This window comes from Protopterus annectens, chromosome 1.part0 (assembly GCF_019279795.1).
Source record: "Protopterus annectens isolate FY-2018-M chromosome 1.part0, PAN1.0, whole genome shotgun sequence".
Lineage (NCBI taxonomy): Eukaryota > Metazoa > Chordata > Ceratodontiformes > Protopteridae > Protopterus > Protopterus annectens.
In genome coordinates, this window is record NC_056725.1 from 1,936,420,283 (window position 1) to 1,936,441,968 (window position 21,686).

The 21,686-nt window shown below is 37.2% G+C and overlaps 1 protein-coding gene across 1 annotated transcript in view; it reads left to right on the top strand.

Annotated features, from left to right (window-relative positions):
- SLC45A2 (solute carrier family 45 member 2) overlaps nt 1-21,686 on the top strand; it is a 1,296,083-nt gene that overhangs the window by 861,045 nt on the left and 413,352 nt on the right. The window contains exon 6 of the mRNA XM_044070238.1: nt 11,376-11,581. Coding sequence (XP_043926173.1) covers nt 11,376-11,581 — 206 coding nt within the window. The remainder of the gene's footprint in view (nt 1-11,375; nt 11,582-21,686) is intronic.

Below are 21,686 nucleotides of genomic sequence, written 5' to 3' on the forward strand. Positions count from 1 at the left end.
CTACTCTTAGGAGTCTGCTATTGATGTTGTAATTTGCAGGGGTACTTGACTTTCAAAAGGGTATGATAATGCATTTTTTTGTAATTATTTTTAAGCCATGATACTGGCACCTAGTCATATGTCTGATCTAGACCCTGCTGAAGAATATCTACATTGTTTGGGGGTTCAGTGATTATCCCCAGCTTGCAGTCATCTGCAGACTTTGTCATCCAGAGGCCTTCCACATTAGCCTTGACTTCAGAGAAGTATATTCTAGACAGGAGTGGTCCCAGCACTGAGGCCTGTGGCACACCACTAGTAAATGACCTCTTGCTAGATCTGGATTCACCCACTTTAACAATATGTGTCCTGTCCATGAGCTAATTTGGTATGTAGGAATTTATACCCAGTTTTGTGAGTTTATTTATAATACCTGAGTGGGGATTGTGTCAAATGCCTTGCCCAGGCCAGTCAAGTTGGGTCAGGTCCAGTATTTGGAGGTTTCCTATGTCATTATTTATAAGGTCCATGATTATTCTTTTCATGTCTTTACATATAAGACTAGTCAAACTTATGAGCCTGCAATGTCCTCCACTCTGTCAGAACAAAGCTGGCCCAGAGGCTGTGGTTAAATAGAGATCGTAATGGACCTGATAAGTCCTGATTTAAGCTGTTTAAGAAGCAGCCTGGTATATTGTCATGCCCCACTGAAGTTGTGTCTTTAGCTTTAGAGAGTGCAGTGACAATCTGTTCTTTGGTGATAATCGGTGGTGGAGGGTATTTCTTGGGGGAAAACTGGGGGTGGTGGGGAGGTGAAATTTGAGGTGAATTTGTAAGTCAGCAGATTTCCTATATCATCCGGTTGAGTATGGTTGATGCCATCTACAAATAATTCTGCACATTGCTAGGTGTTGCCCTTAAGACTGCGGGCATACCTAAAAATATCTTACAGTTATCCTTAGCTTTGGAAGCTATTTTTACCTCAAAGTTTGCTTGCAGAGATGTGACTAATTCCCTGATTTGTTTGTTTAGACTAATGAGGGACATATTGCTCTGTTGTGCACATTCCCTCTTACTTCTCAACAGGATTTTCATTCTTTTGTTGTACAACTTATTAATACCAGGCGTACACCAGGATGGCTTGTTTTTACAGTTTGACCCGAGTTTATTTAGGTCTGGTGGTGCTGTTTATATACAGTTGTTTACATGTTCATACATGGATTTTGTGGACCGCACTGCATAGCTTTCTTTGTTTTCTGGATTTGGGCAAGCTTAGAATCTAGCTATGCTATCCCTTAATAGGGGGTACTTTACCTTAGAGAAGTTCTTAAAGTTTTGAGGGATAGATGGGGGAACTAGTTTTACCTTTATTTCAAGGAAGACCACTTTGTGATCTGAACTTAACAGTGAGGACATCACACAGGGTGGTGCAGCACTTCCTCATAGTTATGAGAACCAGATCTAGAATATTCATTCTCATAGTCGGAGTGCAGACTAGCTGCTCCAGGGCATTTGAATTTGTAAAGTCAAGAAATCTTTGGGCCTGCATGTTAGTAGTCATGTATGCCTTCCAGTTAATGGAGGGGTAGTTAAAATCACCCATGAGTTTGGTGTTGGGCTGGATGGTGAGTGATTTTAGTAATTTCAGTTATGATGTATGAGTTTTCTGGTTCAAGGAAGAGATCTGTAGCTAGCAAGGATATGGTAATGGATTTTTCCCATGGTTTGTTGGACATGGAGTAGCCCAAGCATGTCATAGTGTTTGACAAACTTTGAGGTGTACCTATCCTTTATGTAGATACATACACCTCCATGCTCTTTCATTTTCAGTGGATGGTCAGAACATATGAAAGGCATTATAGCCATGCACTGGCATAGTGCTTTCCATGGCTTTGAACCATGTTTCAGTAATTGCCACACATGTCAGTCTGTATCACTAACTAGAATCCCAGCCCTTTCTCAGCATTATAAGACATTTATCTCAATCTCTTATTCTTCTAGTCATAAATGCATCTATTATATGTTAATAGACGTGTACAACATGCAAAGTTAATCACAATCACAACTGTTCTTCAATTATTGAAACATTTGTTTCAATCCTTAACTTGTTTCTGTACTCAGTCCTCAGTGAAATAAATCTTACTTTGATAATTTCATTGAATAGCAGTCTTCAGGAGTCCTTTAAGTGTTTGTAGACATATAATTCTGCATCCAAACTACTTTTTTAAAGGTAAAGAAGCAAGGTGTTTATCAGTTTTGCAAAGATTTCCAAAATCAGCTCCATTTACTCTTCAGGCTCATTGTGTTAGTCATACCAAGACTGTCTGCCAGTGGATAATCTCTCAGAAATGACCAGGGCTTTGCTCTGGTGCTAAGGTGGTATGAAAGCTTCCATTTTGCCATTTTTATTAGATGTTCAGTGTCTCAAAAAAATACATTAATGTCATTTTTATGCATTTATTCTATTTTTGATGCACATTCATTTTCATATGTTGCACTGAAATTCAAGGTTCAATACATTAGGATGACATAGAGTGCACTACAAAATAGTGCTGTGCTATGTAATTTCAGTTGAGTGTTTTGGACAGATTTAATTATGTGTAGAGCCACACTGATAAATCAGTTTTCTAAGAGATTTGACTGCTTGAAATGCAGATTTATATATACGATACTGACAGTGCATTTTATTTCTGTATAAATGTATGTACTACATTGGTTCTAAAATAACACACATAGTTTATGATATCTAAAATACACTAAGGCAACCCAATGCATTTATTCTACATGGTTCCCAACCACCATCATTAAGGCACACTCAGAGTAACAGAACTATAGAACTTCATTTTTTATACACATTTATTGGATGTTATACAGTGGATATTAAGATTTATTTTTTAAGAAGTGGCATTTAAAGGTTTATAGTTTGATACATACTTTAAATGATTTTTTTCCTTCACTGACTATTATTACTCAGTGAGTGACAAAAGTGGGTGCTAATAAGAGGGATATTCATGCAATTATTTCAACGGTGTGGTTACACAAATCACCATATGTGTTCTTATGATATTTATTTATTTATTTATTTCCAGTTTGATAACCGGGGTGGTCCACTGGGCTCAAGGAGACCATTTTCAGTGGAGGCCCGGGGAGAAAAGCTCCAAAATTACAAAGATACAATAAAAATACAATAAAAATATGATAAAAAGTACAATAAAATGCAGTTATGAATAATCCTAGTATTATATAATATTTTAAACAAAATTGTAAGATGATACAGTGAGATGTAGCAAAAAGATGTAGTGCAATAAGTGAAGTATAGGAGACTTGAGGATAGTTCATACAGAACATGCTTGGTAACGAAGATGGTCAGTGCAAAGTATGCAGAGTAGTAAGAATAAATACCTAAAAGTGGAGGAAGGAGAGAGAGGCAGTTGAATAGTGAAGCAAGAGGCAATTGTTTATTAGAAAGAACATATGTGAGAAAAAAGCAATAGGGGGTAATACAAGGGGGATGGAGGGTAAAGTTAGTAGAAGAGTGTTGGACACAATTTGTAGAATGTTAGAGTCATTAGTTAGTCAAATGTAATGTAGGTTTAGATGGAAGAAGTATATGGGGGGAGAGAGTACAGAAAGAAGGGTATGTATAGTATTTACACTATGAAAGAAATATCAAGGGGAAGCTGTTGGGCAGAATAGCAAGGTGAAGACGTATTTAATAAAGAACAAGTAGAAATGAGTTTAATAGGACTAGGGGGGCAGAGAGCAATTACATTTCCAATTTTGGGAGAGATGAGAATGGAGCTGGGATTTAAAGAGTTCAAGGTTATTGGAGATTCTTAGAGAGGGGGGAAGAGAGTTCCATTTTTTTGCTAGGGAATAGGATAGCAGACACTGGCCAGCAGGACGATTTGGTTTGTGAATAGCAGGTTGATTTTGCTGTGCAGATCTTAGGAGTCTATGGGGAGTATAAGAAGGAAGGATGTATGCTAGAGCAGGGCATGCAGTAGGTTTAAACATTAATTTGTGGGCTGTAGTGAGTTGGAGGTAGTCGAGGTAGTTGGGAAGCTCTAGCCATTTTAGCATGTGTAAGGAAGAGCAATGCTGGGAGTAGTGTTTAGATTTAGTAGCGAATTTGAAGATTTTGTTGTAGCAGATTTCTAGTTTTGAGGAGATGGAGGATGCAAGGTTGGTTAGAAGAGGGGCACCGTATAATAGTGATGGAAGTGAGTAGGTAGTGGCAAGAGTTTGCCTGGTAGAGGGAGAAAGGAAGTGAGAGTTTCTGTATAGTAACCCAAGTTTTTGATGGGTTTTTTTATATTTAATTGGACATGAGTATCGAATTTTTGGTGTTCGTCGATAGTAACACACAGAAGTTTAACGAAGGGGACATCTTCTGTTAGGGAGTTGGCATTACTGGTAATTTTGAAAGATTGTTTGTCAAGGTGCAGGTTTTTAGAGGGAGAGAAAAGTAGGATTTATTAGCATTAAGGGAGAGGTGGTTTTGAAACATCCAGTTCTCAGTTGCTGTAAAGGCAGATTGAGTAATTGCTTGGAGAGCAGGAAGATTAGGAGCAAAGCAGATTAAAGTAGAGTCATCTGCATACTGTACTATTTTAGTGTTGGGAATGGCTGCATGGAAATCATTTATGAATATATTGACGAGCATTGGACTGAGTATTGAACCCTGGGGAACCCCGGTTGGGGTAGGAAAGAAGATTGAGGTACTAGTTTTCCATTTCACAGCCTGGGATCTGATATTTTGTTGGCAAGACACATTTTAGATTTTAAAAACAATGACAGTATCTGTAATATGGACAATATGGATATTTACTGGATTTTTAAAGGGAAAAGATGTTCAGATAAAATTTGTATAATGTGCATTTGCTGTACTGTCTAAAGGCTTTCATGGTTACAAAACACTTTAGAGGATGTTCTCTTTGCTTTGCTTTTTCGAGGGACTGCAGTAAAACAAAGGAAGATGTCACTTCTGTATATCTTAGGAACCAGGTGTTAATATTGCAATTATTTATTGCTTGCCCACTTAAACCAAAACTATTAATTTTAAATAATTCATTAGCAAGACTTATATGGTATTCATGTGGCATATTCATATATGATGCATTTGCTGAATGAGAAAAGAAAATGATTAGTTTGCGTTACGTACCTCTAGTATGCTGAGTCTTTTTTAAAAAACTATTCTAAATATAATACATAGGGTACCTAGACTAGATGCTGCATGAAATATAATCAGTCATAGTAATATTGCAAATGCAAGGGCATCAGTTATTGACAATAACTGTGGATAAGCACATTTCCGGCAACATAGTGATAGATAAGGTAATTAAACCAGTGGTCTTGAATGGAGTAAAAAAATTGGCATGCATATTTTGAGAATATTTTAGCTATGACTAAGCAAACCTATGACAGTGACAAGATTTATTTTTCACTTGACATAATTCTACATGGAAATAGGTATTGTTGATACTAGCGTCTGAGCAGGTAAGCAAATGTACACCATTGTATTATCAGGATATCAAAGAATACAGTGTTTTTATATATATAGAAAATAGAGTAGTTTGTTTACTTCAACGTCCAGGAGAAAAAAATCAACTTAGGTTTAACAAGAAATTTCAGTATTTTAAAATTTATGAAAAGCTGAATAGAAAATTAATTATTGCAAAGGATGATACCCTAATGCAGTGGTAATACTTGATACATTTTCAAATGGGTTATGGTTATTGCCACTTGTTAATAATATGACTACCACCATTTTGCTCTAAACATGCTCATATGTGAATTCTCACAAAGAAAGTTATTTTTCAGAAGTTCCAAGGGGCAAAAAAGATTCCACTTTGTAGGACAGATTTGTATTAATTTTGTATTTTTCTACAACGTTCCAGAGAATGATATAATGATGTTTCAAATCCACTTGAGCATAATGTGAATAAGAGAGATTGTTACAACTAAAATAGGAAAATTATTGCATTAGTAAAAGAACTGACAAGCATGTCTTTCAAGTGCTCTGATACAGGCATAAGATTATGCTTAGAACTTTCTATTTTTATTGAATTTCGTATAGCCTAATGTGACAATTCTGTCTGCCTGGCAACAGAGACAGAACACATGATAAGGGCATTGGGTATTGCTGTATGGAAAGGAATTAATAACATCTTGATTCATTATAGGTGCATTATTATTTATCAGTGTATATAGTTTGGTTAGGTAGTAAGTAGGTTGTGCTTAACATATAATTTATAATGCCTTGATTTCCTGCATTTTATTTGAGAGTGTATTTTGTCTTGGGTCATATAAGAGCTTAGTAACTAGGTGTTTTAGATAATAGCTTCATGCTGATACAATCAGGGTCCCATTTTATCTGCAAGTATCAAAGACTTATATCTGTGTTACTGTACTATGGCTGAGGCATGACAACAAACATTTTGGTGGACAGGAAATGCAGAGTAGTACAGGAGTGCAAGTACACCACAGCGGTAAGGGGAGTTGTGATAACATTTCCAGGTCACAGCAACAATACAGTACATATAGGTGGCCACCATATAGGGTCAGTGTGTAGTAATGTGGGCAGCCATGAATACAGACATTGGCTGACACATGTCACCCAAAGGTATACATGTCTTATCTAGGGCCCATGAAAGAACCAATGACTGGAAAATTTCACTATTCAAAGACCGTAATTTTACTGCATGCCTTTCTCATACATAACATATGCATTCTGGCCAAAGGGAAGTGTATAAGGTTATTTCGAACCAGGTCTGGCAAGAATGGTATGGGACACCCATGCAGGGTGGGAGCATAATTAACAGTCTATCTACATTAAGATTCAGCAGTGGGTAACTGATATGGCATACCAAGAACAAAGCATGGACATTGCCAAGGACATGTGCACCATAAGAGGTAGACCATCGACACAGAGGGAGAAGAATTCTCGGTGTCCCTGTCTGGGATTTAGGAAGTGTGCCTTCATATACAGTGGAGTGGATATGGGAACAGAGCTGGTGATGACTTCAAGAGTGTCTGTAGAGGATGAACCAAGTTAGTGTCTGCTTTTACACAGCTGTTTTGTACAGTGTGTACTGCATGCACTGTATGTGAGGTAGGACATATTTGGCAAAAGGTTTCTGAATATTTGTCATCCACATATCTCTGATCTGCTAGTGGAATACTCCACAAAACAAGACATTTATGCTTCTAAATGCTGTTAGCATATTCTGCCAATATGCCTGTCTTGGGGGGGGGGTAGCCTTTCTTTCAGTGTTGCCACAGGTTTTCTGTTGTCATGCTTTTACAGGTGCAACTGGTGTTGGGCCCACCACAGTGGGACAACACATGCCTTATGTCAGCAGGTCTCCTGTGAATGACAGGGCTGGCAGTGTGCATACTGCACAGTCTGATGACACAGGGGCACTGTTAGCAACAATAACATTACAGGACTCATTCACATCCCCTACATATGAAAAGTTTGGAGAAGCTGGCCAAAATTCCAGCCTCACCAGTGATTGATGACATACTGTAAATCTAAGCCCTACTATGCAGGACTCACCAGCCCAGATAGCATCAGTTAGCTACACTACTTCTGAGGTGTAGTTACGCCCCAAGGGGAGAGTTGCATTGGACTGTGCCACGTCCATGACACTATGTTTGTCCTTATGTGCCCAAGCTGCTAATTAAACACAGGCTTGTGTCAGAGCTTTAGCCCTCATTGACATGGTGCTAGCACATCTTGAAGAACTTTTAAATAAAGCAGTATGATTAAAATATATCTTCCCTAGACTCTGACGGCATTTCAAGATGAAAGATGATACTGCTTTCCAGAACTTACTGGTCTGCTGAAAAATCCATTAAAACTTCTGAGAATTATCTAAGTAAACCAGTTGTTATAAGTTGTAGTGGATATTTAAAAAGTGGTTTGCTCAATTTTCTATTAAATCCAAATGTAAAAAAATAAATAAATAAAATTTGCTTTGTAGATATAGACCCTACCCAGTTACTGAAAATAGTTAAGAATTTGGTTCCACTATGCCTCTCTTAGACACCTGAGGTTGAATCACAAAAGCTCAGCAACACTTACTTTGTACAAACCTGAGTTCTTAGAAAATCATTTCACAGATGCCTAAATAAACAAATGAGACAGGATATAAAAATCATTTTCCTCTGTGCAAGGGCATACTCCCCTGTACCCCATAGTGGTGATAAGCCCTTCAAAACGTTATTATTTTCAACCTGAGGTAGCACCTTAAAGAAAGAACAGTCACCATCAGCATCTCTGTCTGTCTCTTTCTATGTCACATTCTCTGGGGAGTGCTGTGATATTAGACTACCTAAGAAAAAGACAAATATGAGGAATAAGATCTTTCTCCTCTATCTCAAATAAAGAGATCAGGAACAACTGCATACTCGATCTCTTATGCTTGATCTACTGTGATACAAGCTTGGGTGGTCCAGTCAGCTGACTCTAAGCGAAGAATCATAGCAGTTGTGGCACTGACGTAATATGCTTTTTTTCTGACACACAATATAGTTTTGTTTGATAATAGATTCTGTTTGAGTTCCCCATCCTATACAAATTTGGTCATGGGCTTCTGTACAAATGAAAAAGCTATGGCAGACTACTTATTTTTGTACTCATGTAAAATACACACACATCTGTATCCATCACCCCTTTTTGTACATGGGGTTAATGTGTCGCTTCAACAGTGACAATTGTCTAGAGCCAAGGTTTGCACCTCTAGGTGGCTAGATCTGCTGTGGTAGTTCTTCCACACCACACACTTATGGCTAACTTAAAGTGTCCAGTCTACCTACTGCATGTCCTTGGAATGTGGGAGGAAACCAGAGCACCTGGAGGAAATCCATTCAAACACAGACAGGACATGCAGAATCTGCACAGAAGGCACCCCTGCGGGGAAATGAACCAGGGAACTTCTTGTTGTGAGGCAACAACACTATCCAGTGTGCCAGTGTGTGTGTTTGTGTGTGTGTGTGTGTGTGTGTGTGTGTGTGTGTGTGTGTGTGTGTGTGTGTGTGTGTGTGTGTGTGTGTGTGTGTTTTTATTTGTATATTGTGTACATGTGTATGTTCTGACAAGTCTTCTGATTTTGATTTACTTGTTTGTCAAGTTAATTGTCAAAATTTGAAATTTGTAGTTATTTTCACTTCAGCAGATGTCACTAAACTAGATTACAGCCAAACAATTCCAGTTCCATTTTAAATGTAACTAGCTGACAACCTTACTTTTTAATTAATGCATTACCTTATGAGTAACACTACTGACATCAAGGAGACACTGTAGAACAGGGTCATTTTTCATTATTTCTGTCAAGGAAATTCTAATATGCATAAGGATCAATGATTACCCACTAGAGGATTTATTAAAAAATGGCATACCAGAAGGGTGCAGTAAAATCTAAGGAGGAATCTGAAGAGTAGTGAGAAACATGACTGTGTTGTTTTTCTGCCACTATAACACAGTTTGATTAGATAATGAGTGGCATAAAATAATTAGAATATTCTTAAGGTGGATGATAGTCTTAACACACACAACAGATGTGTTACATTTTTAGTGAAGGCAAAACATCCTAAGGGAATTGGTATATGATTATATTGGCAAGCTTTAGGCTGAGAAGTGTAAGAAATGTAAACTACAGCGACACTATCTCCTGTGGCAGTTATTAAATATATCCCTGATTAATATAAGGACATAGAATATTTATAAATATAATTTTGAAGTCTGTGGAAGGTTTACTTGTAAGACTGTCTCAGATATTTATATGTGTTTTTGTTCATGGGTTCTCACCTGTAGTGAGATAATTCAGGAGTGTCTGAGAGATGTGAAAAGGGGCAGTGTAACAAATTCAATAGCTATACACTTTAAAGAATCAGGTAATTCTATATCTATAAAATTATGAGCTGCAGTGCTAAAAGACATGCTCAAATGAATTAGACGGAATAATGATACTAATGAAAATCTGAATAAACAAAAATCAGTATTGATTTTAAAAGTGTAATGATTTGTCTCCCTAGGGACTTGACCTGATATGGAGCTAGACTGGAAACATCTGATAAAGCAAGCATTTGGAGACTATGACAGGATTCATTTTTATTATTTATCAGGCATTTATTTATTAATTCTGCAGCTATCTTAATTTATTTTTTCTTTATTTGTTAGCTACCAGAAGGACTTAAACAGTTTGTGTGAAATTTCTTCCTAAAATGGTGTTAGCTGAGGCATCAGGAGGATGATATCAGAATAAAGTGTTTTAATTATATTTTTGATAAGTTTATTATGATGACTTCTTTTATCCCTCGTGCATTTAAGGTATTCACACAGTTAGCTTTTAAGGTGTCCCAATTTGAATTAGTAGTTTTAATAAATATTGACCTAGTCATGTTGCTGTCCTTGGTGTGTGTTTGCGCTGGTAGTGTTTTCTTGGCAATATCAACAGACAGAGTTTGGATACTCCTTTCTGCACCCTTAGTTCAGGACTAGCTGGAGATGTGGGTGTACAGCACACACCATTACTGCCGAGTAAGGTAATGCTGTGGTGGTGTAGCTTTGAAGACTGGCATTTAGTTGCTTCAGCTGTTTAAATTTATAGAAATAATTTCCTAATTTCTTATCTTGATCCATATTTGGCAACTTGGTGTTAGTTTTATATTATGCTAGAAAGTATGCCAGAGAAGGACAGATGTGTAGATTAAGGACAGATGTGTGGATTAATTATGAGGAGAAAAGAAGACAGATAATAAAGCAGACCACATGGAAGCACTGTCTGTTGCATGGGGAGGATCACAAATAGGTGTGCTGTAAGCTTCTCCATTTCATGGAAAACAGGCTTGTTTTTAAAGCATTAGTAACTGACACCCATTTATATAGTCACTAATGTGAGACCTGATAGCATTTGTCATTGGAGGATGAATTGCCAGTGTGTACCATAGAACTCCCCTTTCCCCATGGTGGCATAAACTAGTACCTCAGGGGGGGACAAGAGAATGCCAATGCTGCAAAAACACTTTTTACTGTGATTCTGTATTCCCAAATTTTGTTTGCATTTGGCAGATTTCACTCATCTGTGATTGTACTTGTTAGGGAACACTTTTTCTTAAAAAAAGGTTTGGCTGTTTAAGATGTGACTCACTACTTTACTGTAAAGTGTATTTTGGGCTTGTGATGTCCTATTATATGCTGCATTCTGAAAGCATTTTGTTTTTGTATGCAAGGCAGGACCAAACCTGAGAGCTGGTATGGTAACAGAAAACTGTTGAAGGTTAATTGGCTGTTGAGTTGGTAAAATTAGACTTAACACCCTGTACTGCTTAGGGTATAAGTGAAAGAAAAAGCCCTCCTGCGTTAAATAATCTTTTCTCTTGTTTTACAGATATGCAGCAAGCTCTCCTACCATACATCGGATTGAAGGGATTATATTTCACTGGATATTGCTTGTTTGGTCTTGGGACTGGATTGATTGGACTTTTCCCAAATATTTACTCCACCTTAGCTCTATGTTCAGCTTTTGGTGTGATGTCCAGCACACTATACACTGTACCCTTTAACCTTATATCAGAGTACCACAGAGAAGAAGAGGTAATAGTTGACCTTATCTTATTGCCTTGTACTGTTGTTATCTGAAAGAAGTAAAATTGTGTTTTTCTTTTCCTGAAAAAGTTCATTAAGCATTTAAGTACTTTTGCTGAATTTACAATTTAGTGTTTTTCACCACAAAAATAGAATCAGAGCTATGACACATGATAAGGAGCAATGGCTTACTTCACTTACCGATCCTTTCTACCTTTTTAGAGAGATTGTTCAGTGTAAACAGCAAACCTACAAAAACTGAAATAACTGACCCAAAAGGTCATATGGTATCCAAAGCTGGATATAGAAAAGTAAACAGTATTTTTTATCCTGACACTATGCTCACAACAGATGCCCTGGATTTATACCCCTTATTGATTGCTATGCCTTTGAACTCGTGTACTGCTTTGAAAGGGTTACAATGAAATGTGGAAAACAGGGTATGGGGTATCTTATTTTGTATGAGAGAAATCTGCATTAATGACCTCTAATTCCCTGGGCTCCATAATTGGAAATCACAGAGTATGACTCCTAGGATCAAGGATTTTTCATAAAACTCAGGATCTCAAGATCTGTAGCCAGAATCTCAGGGCCAGTCATCCCAAAGTCCATTACTTTATATTTTTAAATACTCTTTGCTGTTCACATCTCTTTTGTTTTGCATTTACTAACAGTTATTGGAACATCTGTGCTTGTGGACTTTGTATTTTTAAGCCAAAAAGGAAATACATGTCTAACTGACCTTTGTGTTACTTTGTGACTGTTTTCCTTGCCTAATTGCAGAAATCCCAGTGCTTTACAACTCCACACAGTCAAACTGTGTCTCTAATGAAACATCTGAAGTTCATCTCTTTTGGAAAGTTCCCTGGTATGCTGAGCGTGCTTTCAGGTCAAGTTACATGCACCCAGATGAGCTCATTGTGTGGAACCCATTTTAACTACTAGACCTCAGTGGTACCACCATGGGCTCCATAGGGGTGAATAGTTTGGAGCTATGCCCTTCAGTAAACTCCAGTATAGTGAACAGATTTCCAGCTGCCCACTTCTCACTTTTCAGCATGGCAATTGAAACTGAAACACCAGCACTCCTTGACTCACATGACAAGCTGACTTACAGTATACAGAAACTTAGCAGTAAACTCATCAAATAAGATTGCTGGCATCCCTATGTATTTTGATAACATTGTCTGTCATTAGGCTGTTCTAAACTAAGCCTTTATATGTATGTATTATTGAAATTATTTTTAAAGGTAAATATGTGTTTTTAAAATCCTGCTGCATTCATTTAATTTCTGTGTTGTGTTCCCCTTTTTGCCTGCTGATATTTGCATTCAGGGCAGAAGATAGCTAGCAGAGGGTTCAGAAAAAAGTCACTGGAGTACAAACTGAAATAGCAGAGCTAACAAAAAGTATTTTGCATGGTTTTCCATTGAAATATTGGTAAAATAATACAACTGGTAATTACCACTAGCCAACGAACGCTATATTTTTATTCCCACTCTCAAAATGTTTTTCTTTGTACGTACCCCATGCATTTTTAAATTATTTCACTTTAAAGTAAAGCATCCTTTAGTAGACTGTTTTATGAGTTTACTATCCTTTGCCTGACAAAATAATTACATAGATTGACCCTGACTCCTGCCTTTTCATTTCTCACACTGTGCCATGGTGTTCCACCTAATGACATTTCATAATGGATGCTGTGTACTACGACTGCTAGTTACACTGCAGTGCTTTAATCCATCATGACCCCCTGCCCCCCCCAAACACACACAACATTTCTCAGTGGTGTATATACTTTCCTACTCAGACTTCTTTTTGTATGACTTTTGCAGAAAACCTACATGATTTTTGGTTTCCTTACTCTGTTCTGCTTCTCTTTTGTGTTCTCATACAGAGGTACAGTGGGATGAGATTTCCTGATCTACATGATATAGTCAAGACAAGAATGTCATTTTTTGTGTAAATTATCTAATTTTGCTCCACTGGTGATTTTTGTTCCAGTCTTAAAATTCTAATGCTTTCCTTTCTGCATTCTCGTAGTGTTACAATAACTGTATGATTTTGGTTTGAATATGACAATTTTATTTTGCTGTTAGTGTTGCTAATTCTGTTTGTTTTTACATTGACTGCTATATTCTGATTTTTCATCTAACTTTGTCAAATTCATTATTATATGCTTCATTTCCATGGTCCATCAAGCATATTAAATTATGTTTTGCAGGTAAATTTGTGAAGAAAGGCCCAGAGTATGTTCTTTAAAATGATAAATATACAACAAGAAATGTAAGGTGACTTGTTTTATGGTGTATTTCATACCTGTCAACCTGGAAACATCAAAAATCTGTACAAGGCCCATGAAAAATAGGTACAAATCTGTACGCTGATTAACATAAAATTTGCATACATGAGTATGTAGCCCCGCCCACTCAAATGGAATTGTGTGATACCAACTTTTAAACGCAAACTGAACAGACAACCAAAATATGATCATGAAACACAAAATAAGAAGGATAGTGTTTATTTATATTAATATTTGAACTTGTGCAAAACTAAAATACAATATTCTTTTATAAAAATAACATTAACTGGCTGGATTATGTGCTTGTTCTTCTAACATATGCGACTTCTATTTTACTATTTTACTTTTGAAAGGAAAAATACAAAAGTATTGACACAGCATCTGTCACGTCAGTTACACCTTGCTATCGCTCCATGAAAAACGTCTGCACTGCAGTTACTTCACTGTTTACTTTTCACTTAGGGCAGCTTAGGCTGCGCTATGACATTATGGTGTAAATTAATAAAATAAATGCCACCACGTCACAGAAGGAAACAAAAAAAGACAACTTGGAAACCACAGCATATAATATCCACCAAGTACAGTAACAGCACGAACACACAGTATCAAAAATAATTACCTTTTCAATACACTTCCATTCTGTTTGTCTGACAGCTTTTTCCTGTACCACACAACTTAAACCATGCAAATCCCACCAATAAACCTTGCAGCAACAGTCAAACTAACTTTTCATATATATATAGGGGATTGTGTTCACAATAGTCTGCTTAATTCACCTTGCTGCCTATGTCTCTTAAATAGTGCTGGAAAGTTTTTGGGATTGTATGTAAGTGTTCCGTGCACTTGTTTTTGTTCCGTGCAGTCGATTATTGGAGTGGATTACTTTTGCGGTCTGCTGGAGCAATACTTTTGGGGATAACCACATGGTTTATCGGATCAGCAGTCAGGAGTGACGAGGAGATACGAGACGTGATAGAGAGCGGTGGAGTGAAGAGAAGCGAAGGCTTGATACGCGACTCCAGTGACATGGCGGAATATGGGGACTTAAAGTCTTTTACTGATAATATAATAGCGGATCGTGATGATTTTTCTATTTTTGGGTCTACAACTAGCTATCCATCGACAAGCAGGTCAACGATGGATTCGCGAACGTTGGAAACTGACATGGACGTCGGTAGCTGTTTCAAAAAAATGGTGCAGCATACGAAAAAGGTACGCTCTTTAGTCTGGCACAATAAACTTTTAAAAGCCTATTTACAAGCTAATATAACACCACGGGGCTTACGAGTACACGTAGAGCCAGGAATAGGGGTTGAAAACAAGGCCTTTATGTCAAAATGGAGGGCCATACAATTGACTGCAACTAAAATGTTTATGCAAATTCTAGTTGAATACTATGATAAGCAGCTTGTGGAGATGAGCGAACAACTAAAACATCATGAAAAAAATACTTCGGCATTTCTTAACACACCACAATATGATGAGTTATATTTACAATTTAAGGCCGACATGGAAGTGTTTGAAAAAGAGCTACCAGCAAGAAAAAAGAAAAAGTATGCTAGGGATGTGAATGATTATAAGACTGACCAAGTGTTTACTTGGAAAAAACAAAAACAGCGCACAAGAGGTGTGCGTTTTGAGTCTAAAGGAACATTGAAAAGAAAAAGGGGCAAATCAATACTGAGAAAATCGAGCAATATTGACCAATTGGATTATTCATCTAGCCGTTCAAATACGGATACGGACACTGATTTAGGAGATGTAGAGCAGCATAGTTCTCCAGCTGCTAAGAGGTCTTGTACCCCTTTAGACGAGGGGGTCGGAAACATCGAAATAGAGGAAATAGAGCAAGCTTTTGTCACCAACTTGCAGATGGAGAGAATATAGTGGACACTAATGACATTACAGATGATGTTAACAATTTGGTGGTTAATCTTTCCAGATTCAGTTTTGACAGTGGTGAATTACAGCTATTAAACAAGGGTTTGGGATATGTGCCTTCCTTTTTTGTGTCTTATTTTGATGTTATCAATGATTTAAAGTCTTTTTCTAGATGTCTCAACCTTAAATATTTTTTTGCACATCAAGGTCAAGATCAGCAGGATGTTGTTGAAAGGGGTTTTCATTTCAAAAAATCTGAATTCCAACCCCCATATAGTGGGACAGTGAAAACTTTTGAAAACTTAGTTATGCAAGATTTGCATTTAAATAAAACTAGGATATTTACACATCATGCTAGTAACTTAACCGAAGCAGAAAATAAAGCATTACATGCTTTAGTTGAGACACATGACATCATAATAGTAGGAGCCGACAAGGGAGGTGCTACGGTTATATGGGACAAGGCACAATATATTCAGGAGGCCTTAAAACAGTTAAATGATTCTACCTCATATATTAAGTTACCTATAGATCCCACTCTTGATTTTAAACATACCATAGATAGATTTCTATCAAGAGCAGTGAAGAGAGGTATTATAGATATCAAATTACAAGAAGAGTTGATAGTCAAGTCACCTAAACATCAATATTTTTATCTTGTCCCTAAAATACACAAATCCTTGGTTAAGCCACCTGGGAGACCAATAGTGGCAGGAAGAGGTTCGCTGACAGAACCACTGTCAGAATATCTGGAATTTAAATTAAAACCTTTGTTGACATTACTAAGGGCACGCATACAAGATACTACGCAATTTCTCAACCTTATGAATGAGTTGCAGGTTTCGACAGATGCACATTTAGGTACTCTTGATGTGCAGTCTTTATATACCAGCATTCCTCATCAAGGGGGTATCAAAGCCATACACTACTGGATGTTACAGGCAGGTACGTATGCAATGGCAGAAATGGATTTCATCATTAACACTTTACAGATAGTTTTGGAACATAATGTTTTCAAATTTGAAAACCAGTGGTATTTGCAGAGTAAGGGAACAGCAATGGGGGCTACTTTTGCCCCAACATATGCTGATTTGTTTATGGGGTTCTTTGAGGTGGAGTATATATACAATGAACATTTCCCTTTTAAAGAAGAACTGCTAATGTGGCGGAGATATTTGGATGACTGTTGGGTAGTATGGCATGGAACAACGTCTAAATGGCAAAAGTTTGTGGAATATTTGAATCACAATACATTTGGCATTAAATTTACTGGAGTAATAAATTTATTTACGGTAGATTTTTTAGATGTGCATGTCACTAAACTTTTGGACGGCACTATTACAACTACGTTACATAGAAAGCCTTTTTCAAAAAATTCCATGTTGCATGCAAATAGTTGCCATCCCCCTCATGTCATCCGAAATATACCAAAAGCCCAATTTCAACGGATCAGACGCATATGTTCTACACAAGAAGAATTTGACATACAAGCAGGAGTTTTAAAACAAAGGTTTCTAGACAGAGGCTACCATAGACCCACAGTGGAACAGGCGTATACAGAGGGTCATCAACTGAATAGATCTGAGACTCTACAGTATAAAAAACGCAATGTCCAAGTTAAACAACAGGGAGTTAGGTTTATTACCACATATGGAAGTAACACTTTTAGAATAAAAGAAATCATTTCTAAATATTGGTACATACTTGGTAATGACCCATTTTTTTCAGAAGTGGTAAAACAACATTGTGAGTTTGGATACAGACGTGGGAAAACCATTGGACAATATTTATCAGGTTTTAAAAAACAAACTGTTAAGATAGAACACAGATCATTAGGTAGGGCAGGTAGCACGTTCTGTGGAAATTGCAAATACTGTAAAATAGTGTCAAAAACTTCTTCTTTTACGTCAGTAAATACCAATAAAGTGTATGAGATCAGATACCACATTAAATGTACTAGTACCTGGGTAGTGTATATGGCAGTCTGCCAATGTGGAGCTTTCTACATAGGGCAGACTTCGTGTAGTTTTAAACAGAGGATAGCACTGCACATCAGTGATATAAAATGTAAACGTACACGTAGTGCTTTATATAAACACACGTTAAGTCATCCTGCATCTCATTTCATATTTGTGGGTATCGATAAAGTCAACATGCATGAATATAGTGAATCCACAGCTCATCAATCATTAACAAGAAAGGAACGGAGGTGGATAATTAATTTGGGAGCCCTCTTTAAACCAGGTCTGAATGACCATTGGTAAGGGTTCAAGATAGATTCATAGATATCAGAGCATTAGATGTAGGTTAATTTGTTAAATAAAAACATCTTCACAAATCATAATATGGCACGAGTATTGGTTAAGATCTTGAAACAGTTATATATATATATATATATATATATATATATATATATATATACATTTTTGTGTATTAGTTTAGATAGGAAAAACAGTTGTAACAAGAATAAGTAGATCATCATGAGGTCCTAGATATAGTAGAGTGAAGCTTATGGTTTGTAAAATACCTATGGAATATAACATTATATTTAGAATGTTATATAATATAGTTTAAATAGTAGTAAAATGTTTATTTAAGACATGTATGTGATTTAAGTGCACTGTCAAGTTTTTTCCCTACAGTAAATCTTGTAAAAATGCATTGATTTTACATATGTATGTGATTGTAATTAACGGGGATATTTCCCTTTAAAAAGATAGCTCAGTACTATATAAAGGCACGTACCTACGTATTCCGCCACTCACTGATGATGCTCTGTTGAGCGAAACCGGTCTGGAGGGGATTGTGTTCACAATAGTCTGCTTAATTCACCTTGCTGCCTATGTCTCTTAAATAGTGCTGAAAAGTTTTTGGGATTGTATATATATATATATATATATATATATATATATATATATATATATATATGTATGATCCCATCCCAATACACATTCCTTTTTGAGATGCATAAGTCAATGAAGCTTTGCAAATGGTTGTTCTAGTAACAACTTAAAAGCGCTAGATTTGACAGATTTGCACAGGAATGGAGCATGAGCAGATAACCTTTTGTAGCATGGTTGCATGCATACCTATGTGCCACTGCCACTTACATGTTATTGTATGCAAATTTATAACACAAAATACAAATAGCCTCACATTTTAGTATGTCTGCTATAATTAATTACTGCATAATCACTGCGTTGGGTAACCATTGCCATATATTATTATATATTGCCATATATTATTACACCTGTAGAAGTGCTTGCTTGTTAAACCATAAAAAAACAGCTCCTTAATGTTTAAACTTCAAGATAAGAATGAAACTTCTATATGCCTTACCATAAGTCTCCTACTCTAAGTAATGATAATAATGCAATACCAAAAGAGCAAATCGCAGCACAGCATCATTACAAAACTGTTGTTGCTCAGAACAATAAGGAACAATAAAACTGTTGCTAACCAAGAGTTCTTCCGAGACCAATGCGGAGTAATAGATCTGTGAGGAAATGCAGTTAAAGACAGATGTTTAATCGTAAAACTTAATGTAAACGAATAATTGTGCAAAGTTTTAAGAAAGAATGTTCTGGCGCTTGCAGGGCTAAACTGTAAAAGAATAATGGTGTTCATAACAAAATGCAAAAGAATCAATTAGTGCTGGCTGAGATGTGAGCAATTGAATACCACACACACACACACACACACACACACACACACACACACACACACACACACACACTTACTTCATTCAGTTCAGTTCTGCTGCTGTCTGTTCGTGCCTGGTCCCCTGTTCAGCGTGACATGATCCATTCAGTTCTGCTGCTCTGACTGTGACATAATAATCCATTCTGGTCCCCTGTTTAGAGTGACATGATCCATTCACTTCTGCTGCTCCGACATAATAATCCATTCCTCATTCCATCTGTTTTATTCTAGTGCCATTCCTTCTCACTTTTGTAAATTTGCCATTCCCGCCTGCTTGAATTTGAGCTCTGCGTGCATAACGCTCTAAGGATCTCAATTCTGATAGGCTAGTAGCCCTGATGGAGCTGACATCATCGTGCATGTGATGACGTCAGCTCCGTCAGCGCGAAAATTAAAAAACATTAAAGACACAAAGAAAAAATCGGAAATGAACGGGTGCCACTCGGGAATCATGGCACCCATTCATTTGAACCCCAAAACTCAGTAAAAACCGAGTAATTTGGTGCGGTTGGGAGGTATGGTGTATTTTAATGGAACATATAAAGCTGAATATTATGCATAATAATATGCAGTAATGCATATTACTGAAGGAAGGCACACACTGTCTATTTCATCCAGCTTTATGTTGAAGTTAACCTCACTCTGTTGCTACTCCCATACTTTTGTACCCTCCTTTCCATGTTCTTTCCCAATCAGCTTTGAACTACTCTGATGACTTCTGCTTTACTGCTATCTCAGACAATACATTTAATTTCACTACCACCTTCTCCTTGAAGTCAAAGTTTGTCAAAGTGGCCTTGGAATATCTCCCTACCATCTTGTTGCCCAGGCCCTTTTTTCCTCTACATCTGCTACATTTCCACAGATGTTGCAGTCAGTTTAGATCATATCTGTCCTTTTTTCTTTTGAGGAATATATGCACGTTTCCAAGGTTTTGCTCAATACCCAGCTCCCAATCCACTCTGGTGACTCAGCACTGTACACCTTCTAACATTTCGGTTTGCTTGTCACTGTACACCCAAGAACTACCTACAGTATACAAAATATACAACCTTACTAGTGTCCTCTCCTCAATAAAGGAGATGCATCTTTGGAATTCAGTATTAGCCTTCATACTGCATTTTCAGTCTGCCATGATTCAAGATAGGGATGACTACCCCTAAATCCTTTTTCTCTTAATTTTGCTTAGGGTCGCCCCAAGAAAAATGCTCCACATGTGACATATTCCAAATAGCATAAACCTTCACTTTTTATATTATGTTAACTTCCAAATGCTCTTCATATTGATCACTACCACAGTACCCTAAGCTATATGGGTTATATCCTGCATAGGATATAACAGCTGGCCACCTTCCAAAGTTGTAGGGCATCTTCCACACACCCAAAAAACTTCAGTTATCTAAGCTGAGCTGACTAAAAGACAGGTTTTGGCACCAGCCCTTTGGTGCTTTCCTGTTGCTGAAGAGAGTTCTCCTCTATGGACTTTTGAGGATCAATGGTGGACATGTGCTGTTCCATTACTAGGCAGATAAGTTCCCTTTGGGGAAAATTCGTCCACATATTATATTTACTGTTTAAAGTTACTCTCCTGTGTGGAAAATTTTATATTAAGCTAGGGATATGTGTTTTCTTGACTGCCATGTGATTTTACCCTACTTTTAAATGGAAGCTCATATTTATTTCTGGCAGTTTAAAAGTTAACTTAGACATTCTAAAACTATTTTTTTGTGGTGAAACTGTTTAAATGACTTTATGGGACTGATAATGTGTATTACAGTACTTTTGTTGTAGTTTTATTGGGAAAAGTGACTTTTTAGTACTTTTTAAATATTACTGGTTTTTGCTACTTTGTTTCACTGGGAAAAAAACACCATTTTCGACATGATCATAGAGCAGACTGTTGGCCCCATTGTTGATCCTTCTTCCAGCCACAAAAAGAAAATGTTAACTAAGCAGCCTTTGCCACCACAACAGGCCAGCAGTTTGCCTCAGCCGCAGGTGGGTGACTCTTCTGTTGTGAAACCTAGTTCCTCAGACCATTCATGTTTTTCTCCAGATCTTTCTGGTGTTGTCTATACAGTCACTGTGGAACAAGAGCTAGCCACATCATCTGCAACTGTTGGCTTCTACTCAGTGGGCAGGGGATTGCCAGTCTTGCTGGTTTTGAGAGAAAGAGCAAGAAAAGTGGCTCTGCTTAGCCAGAACATTGAGCCCATCCCTGGAGAAGCT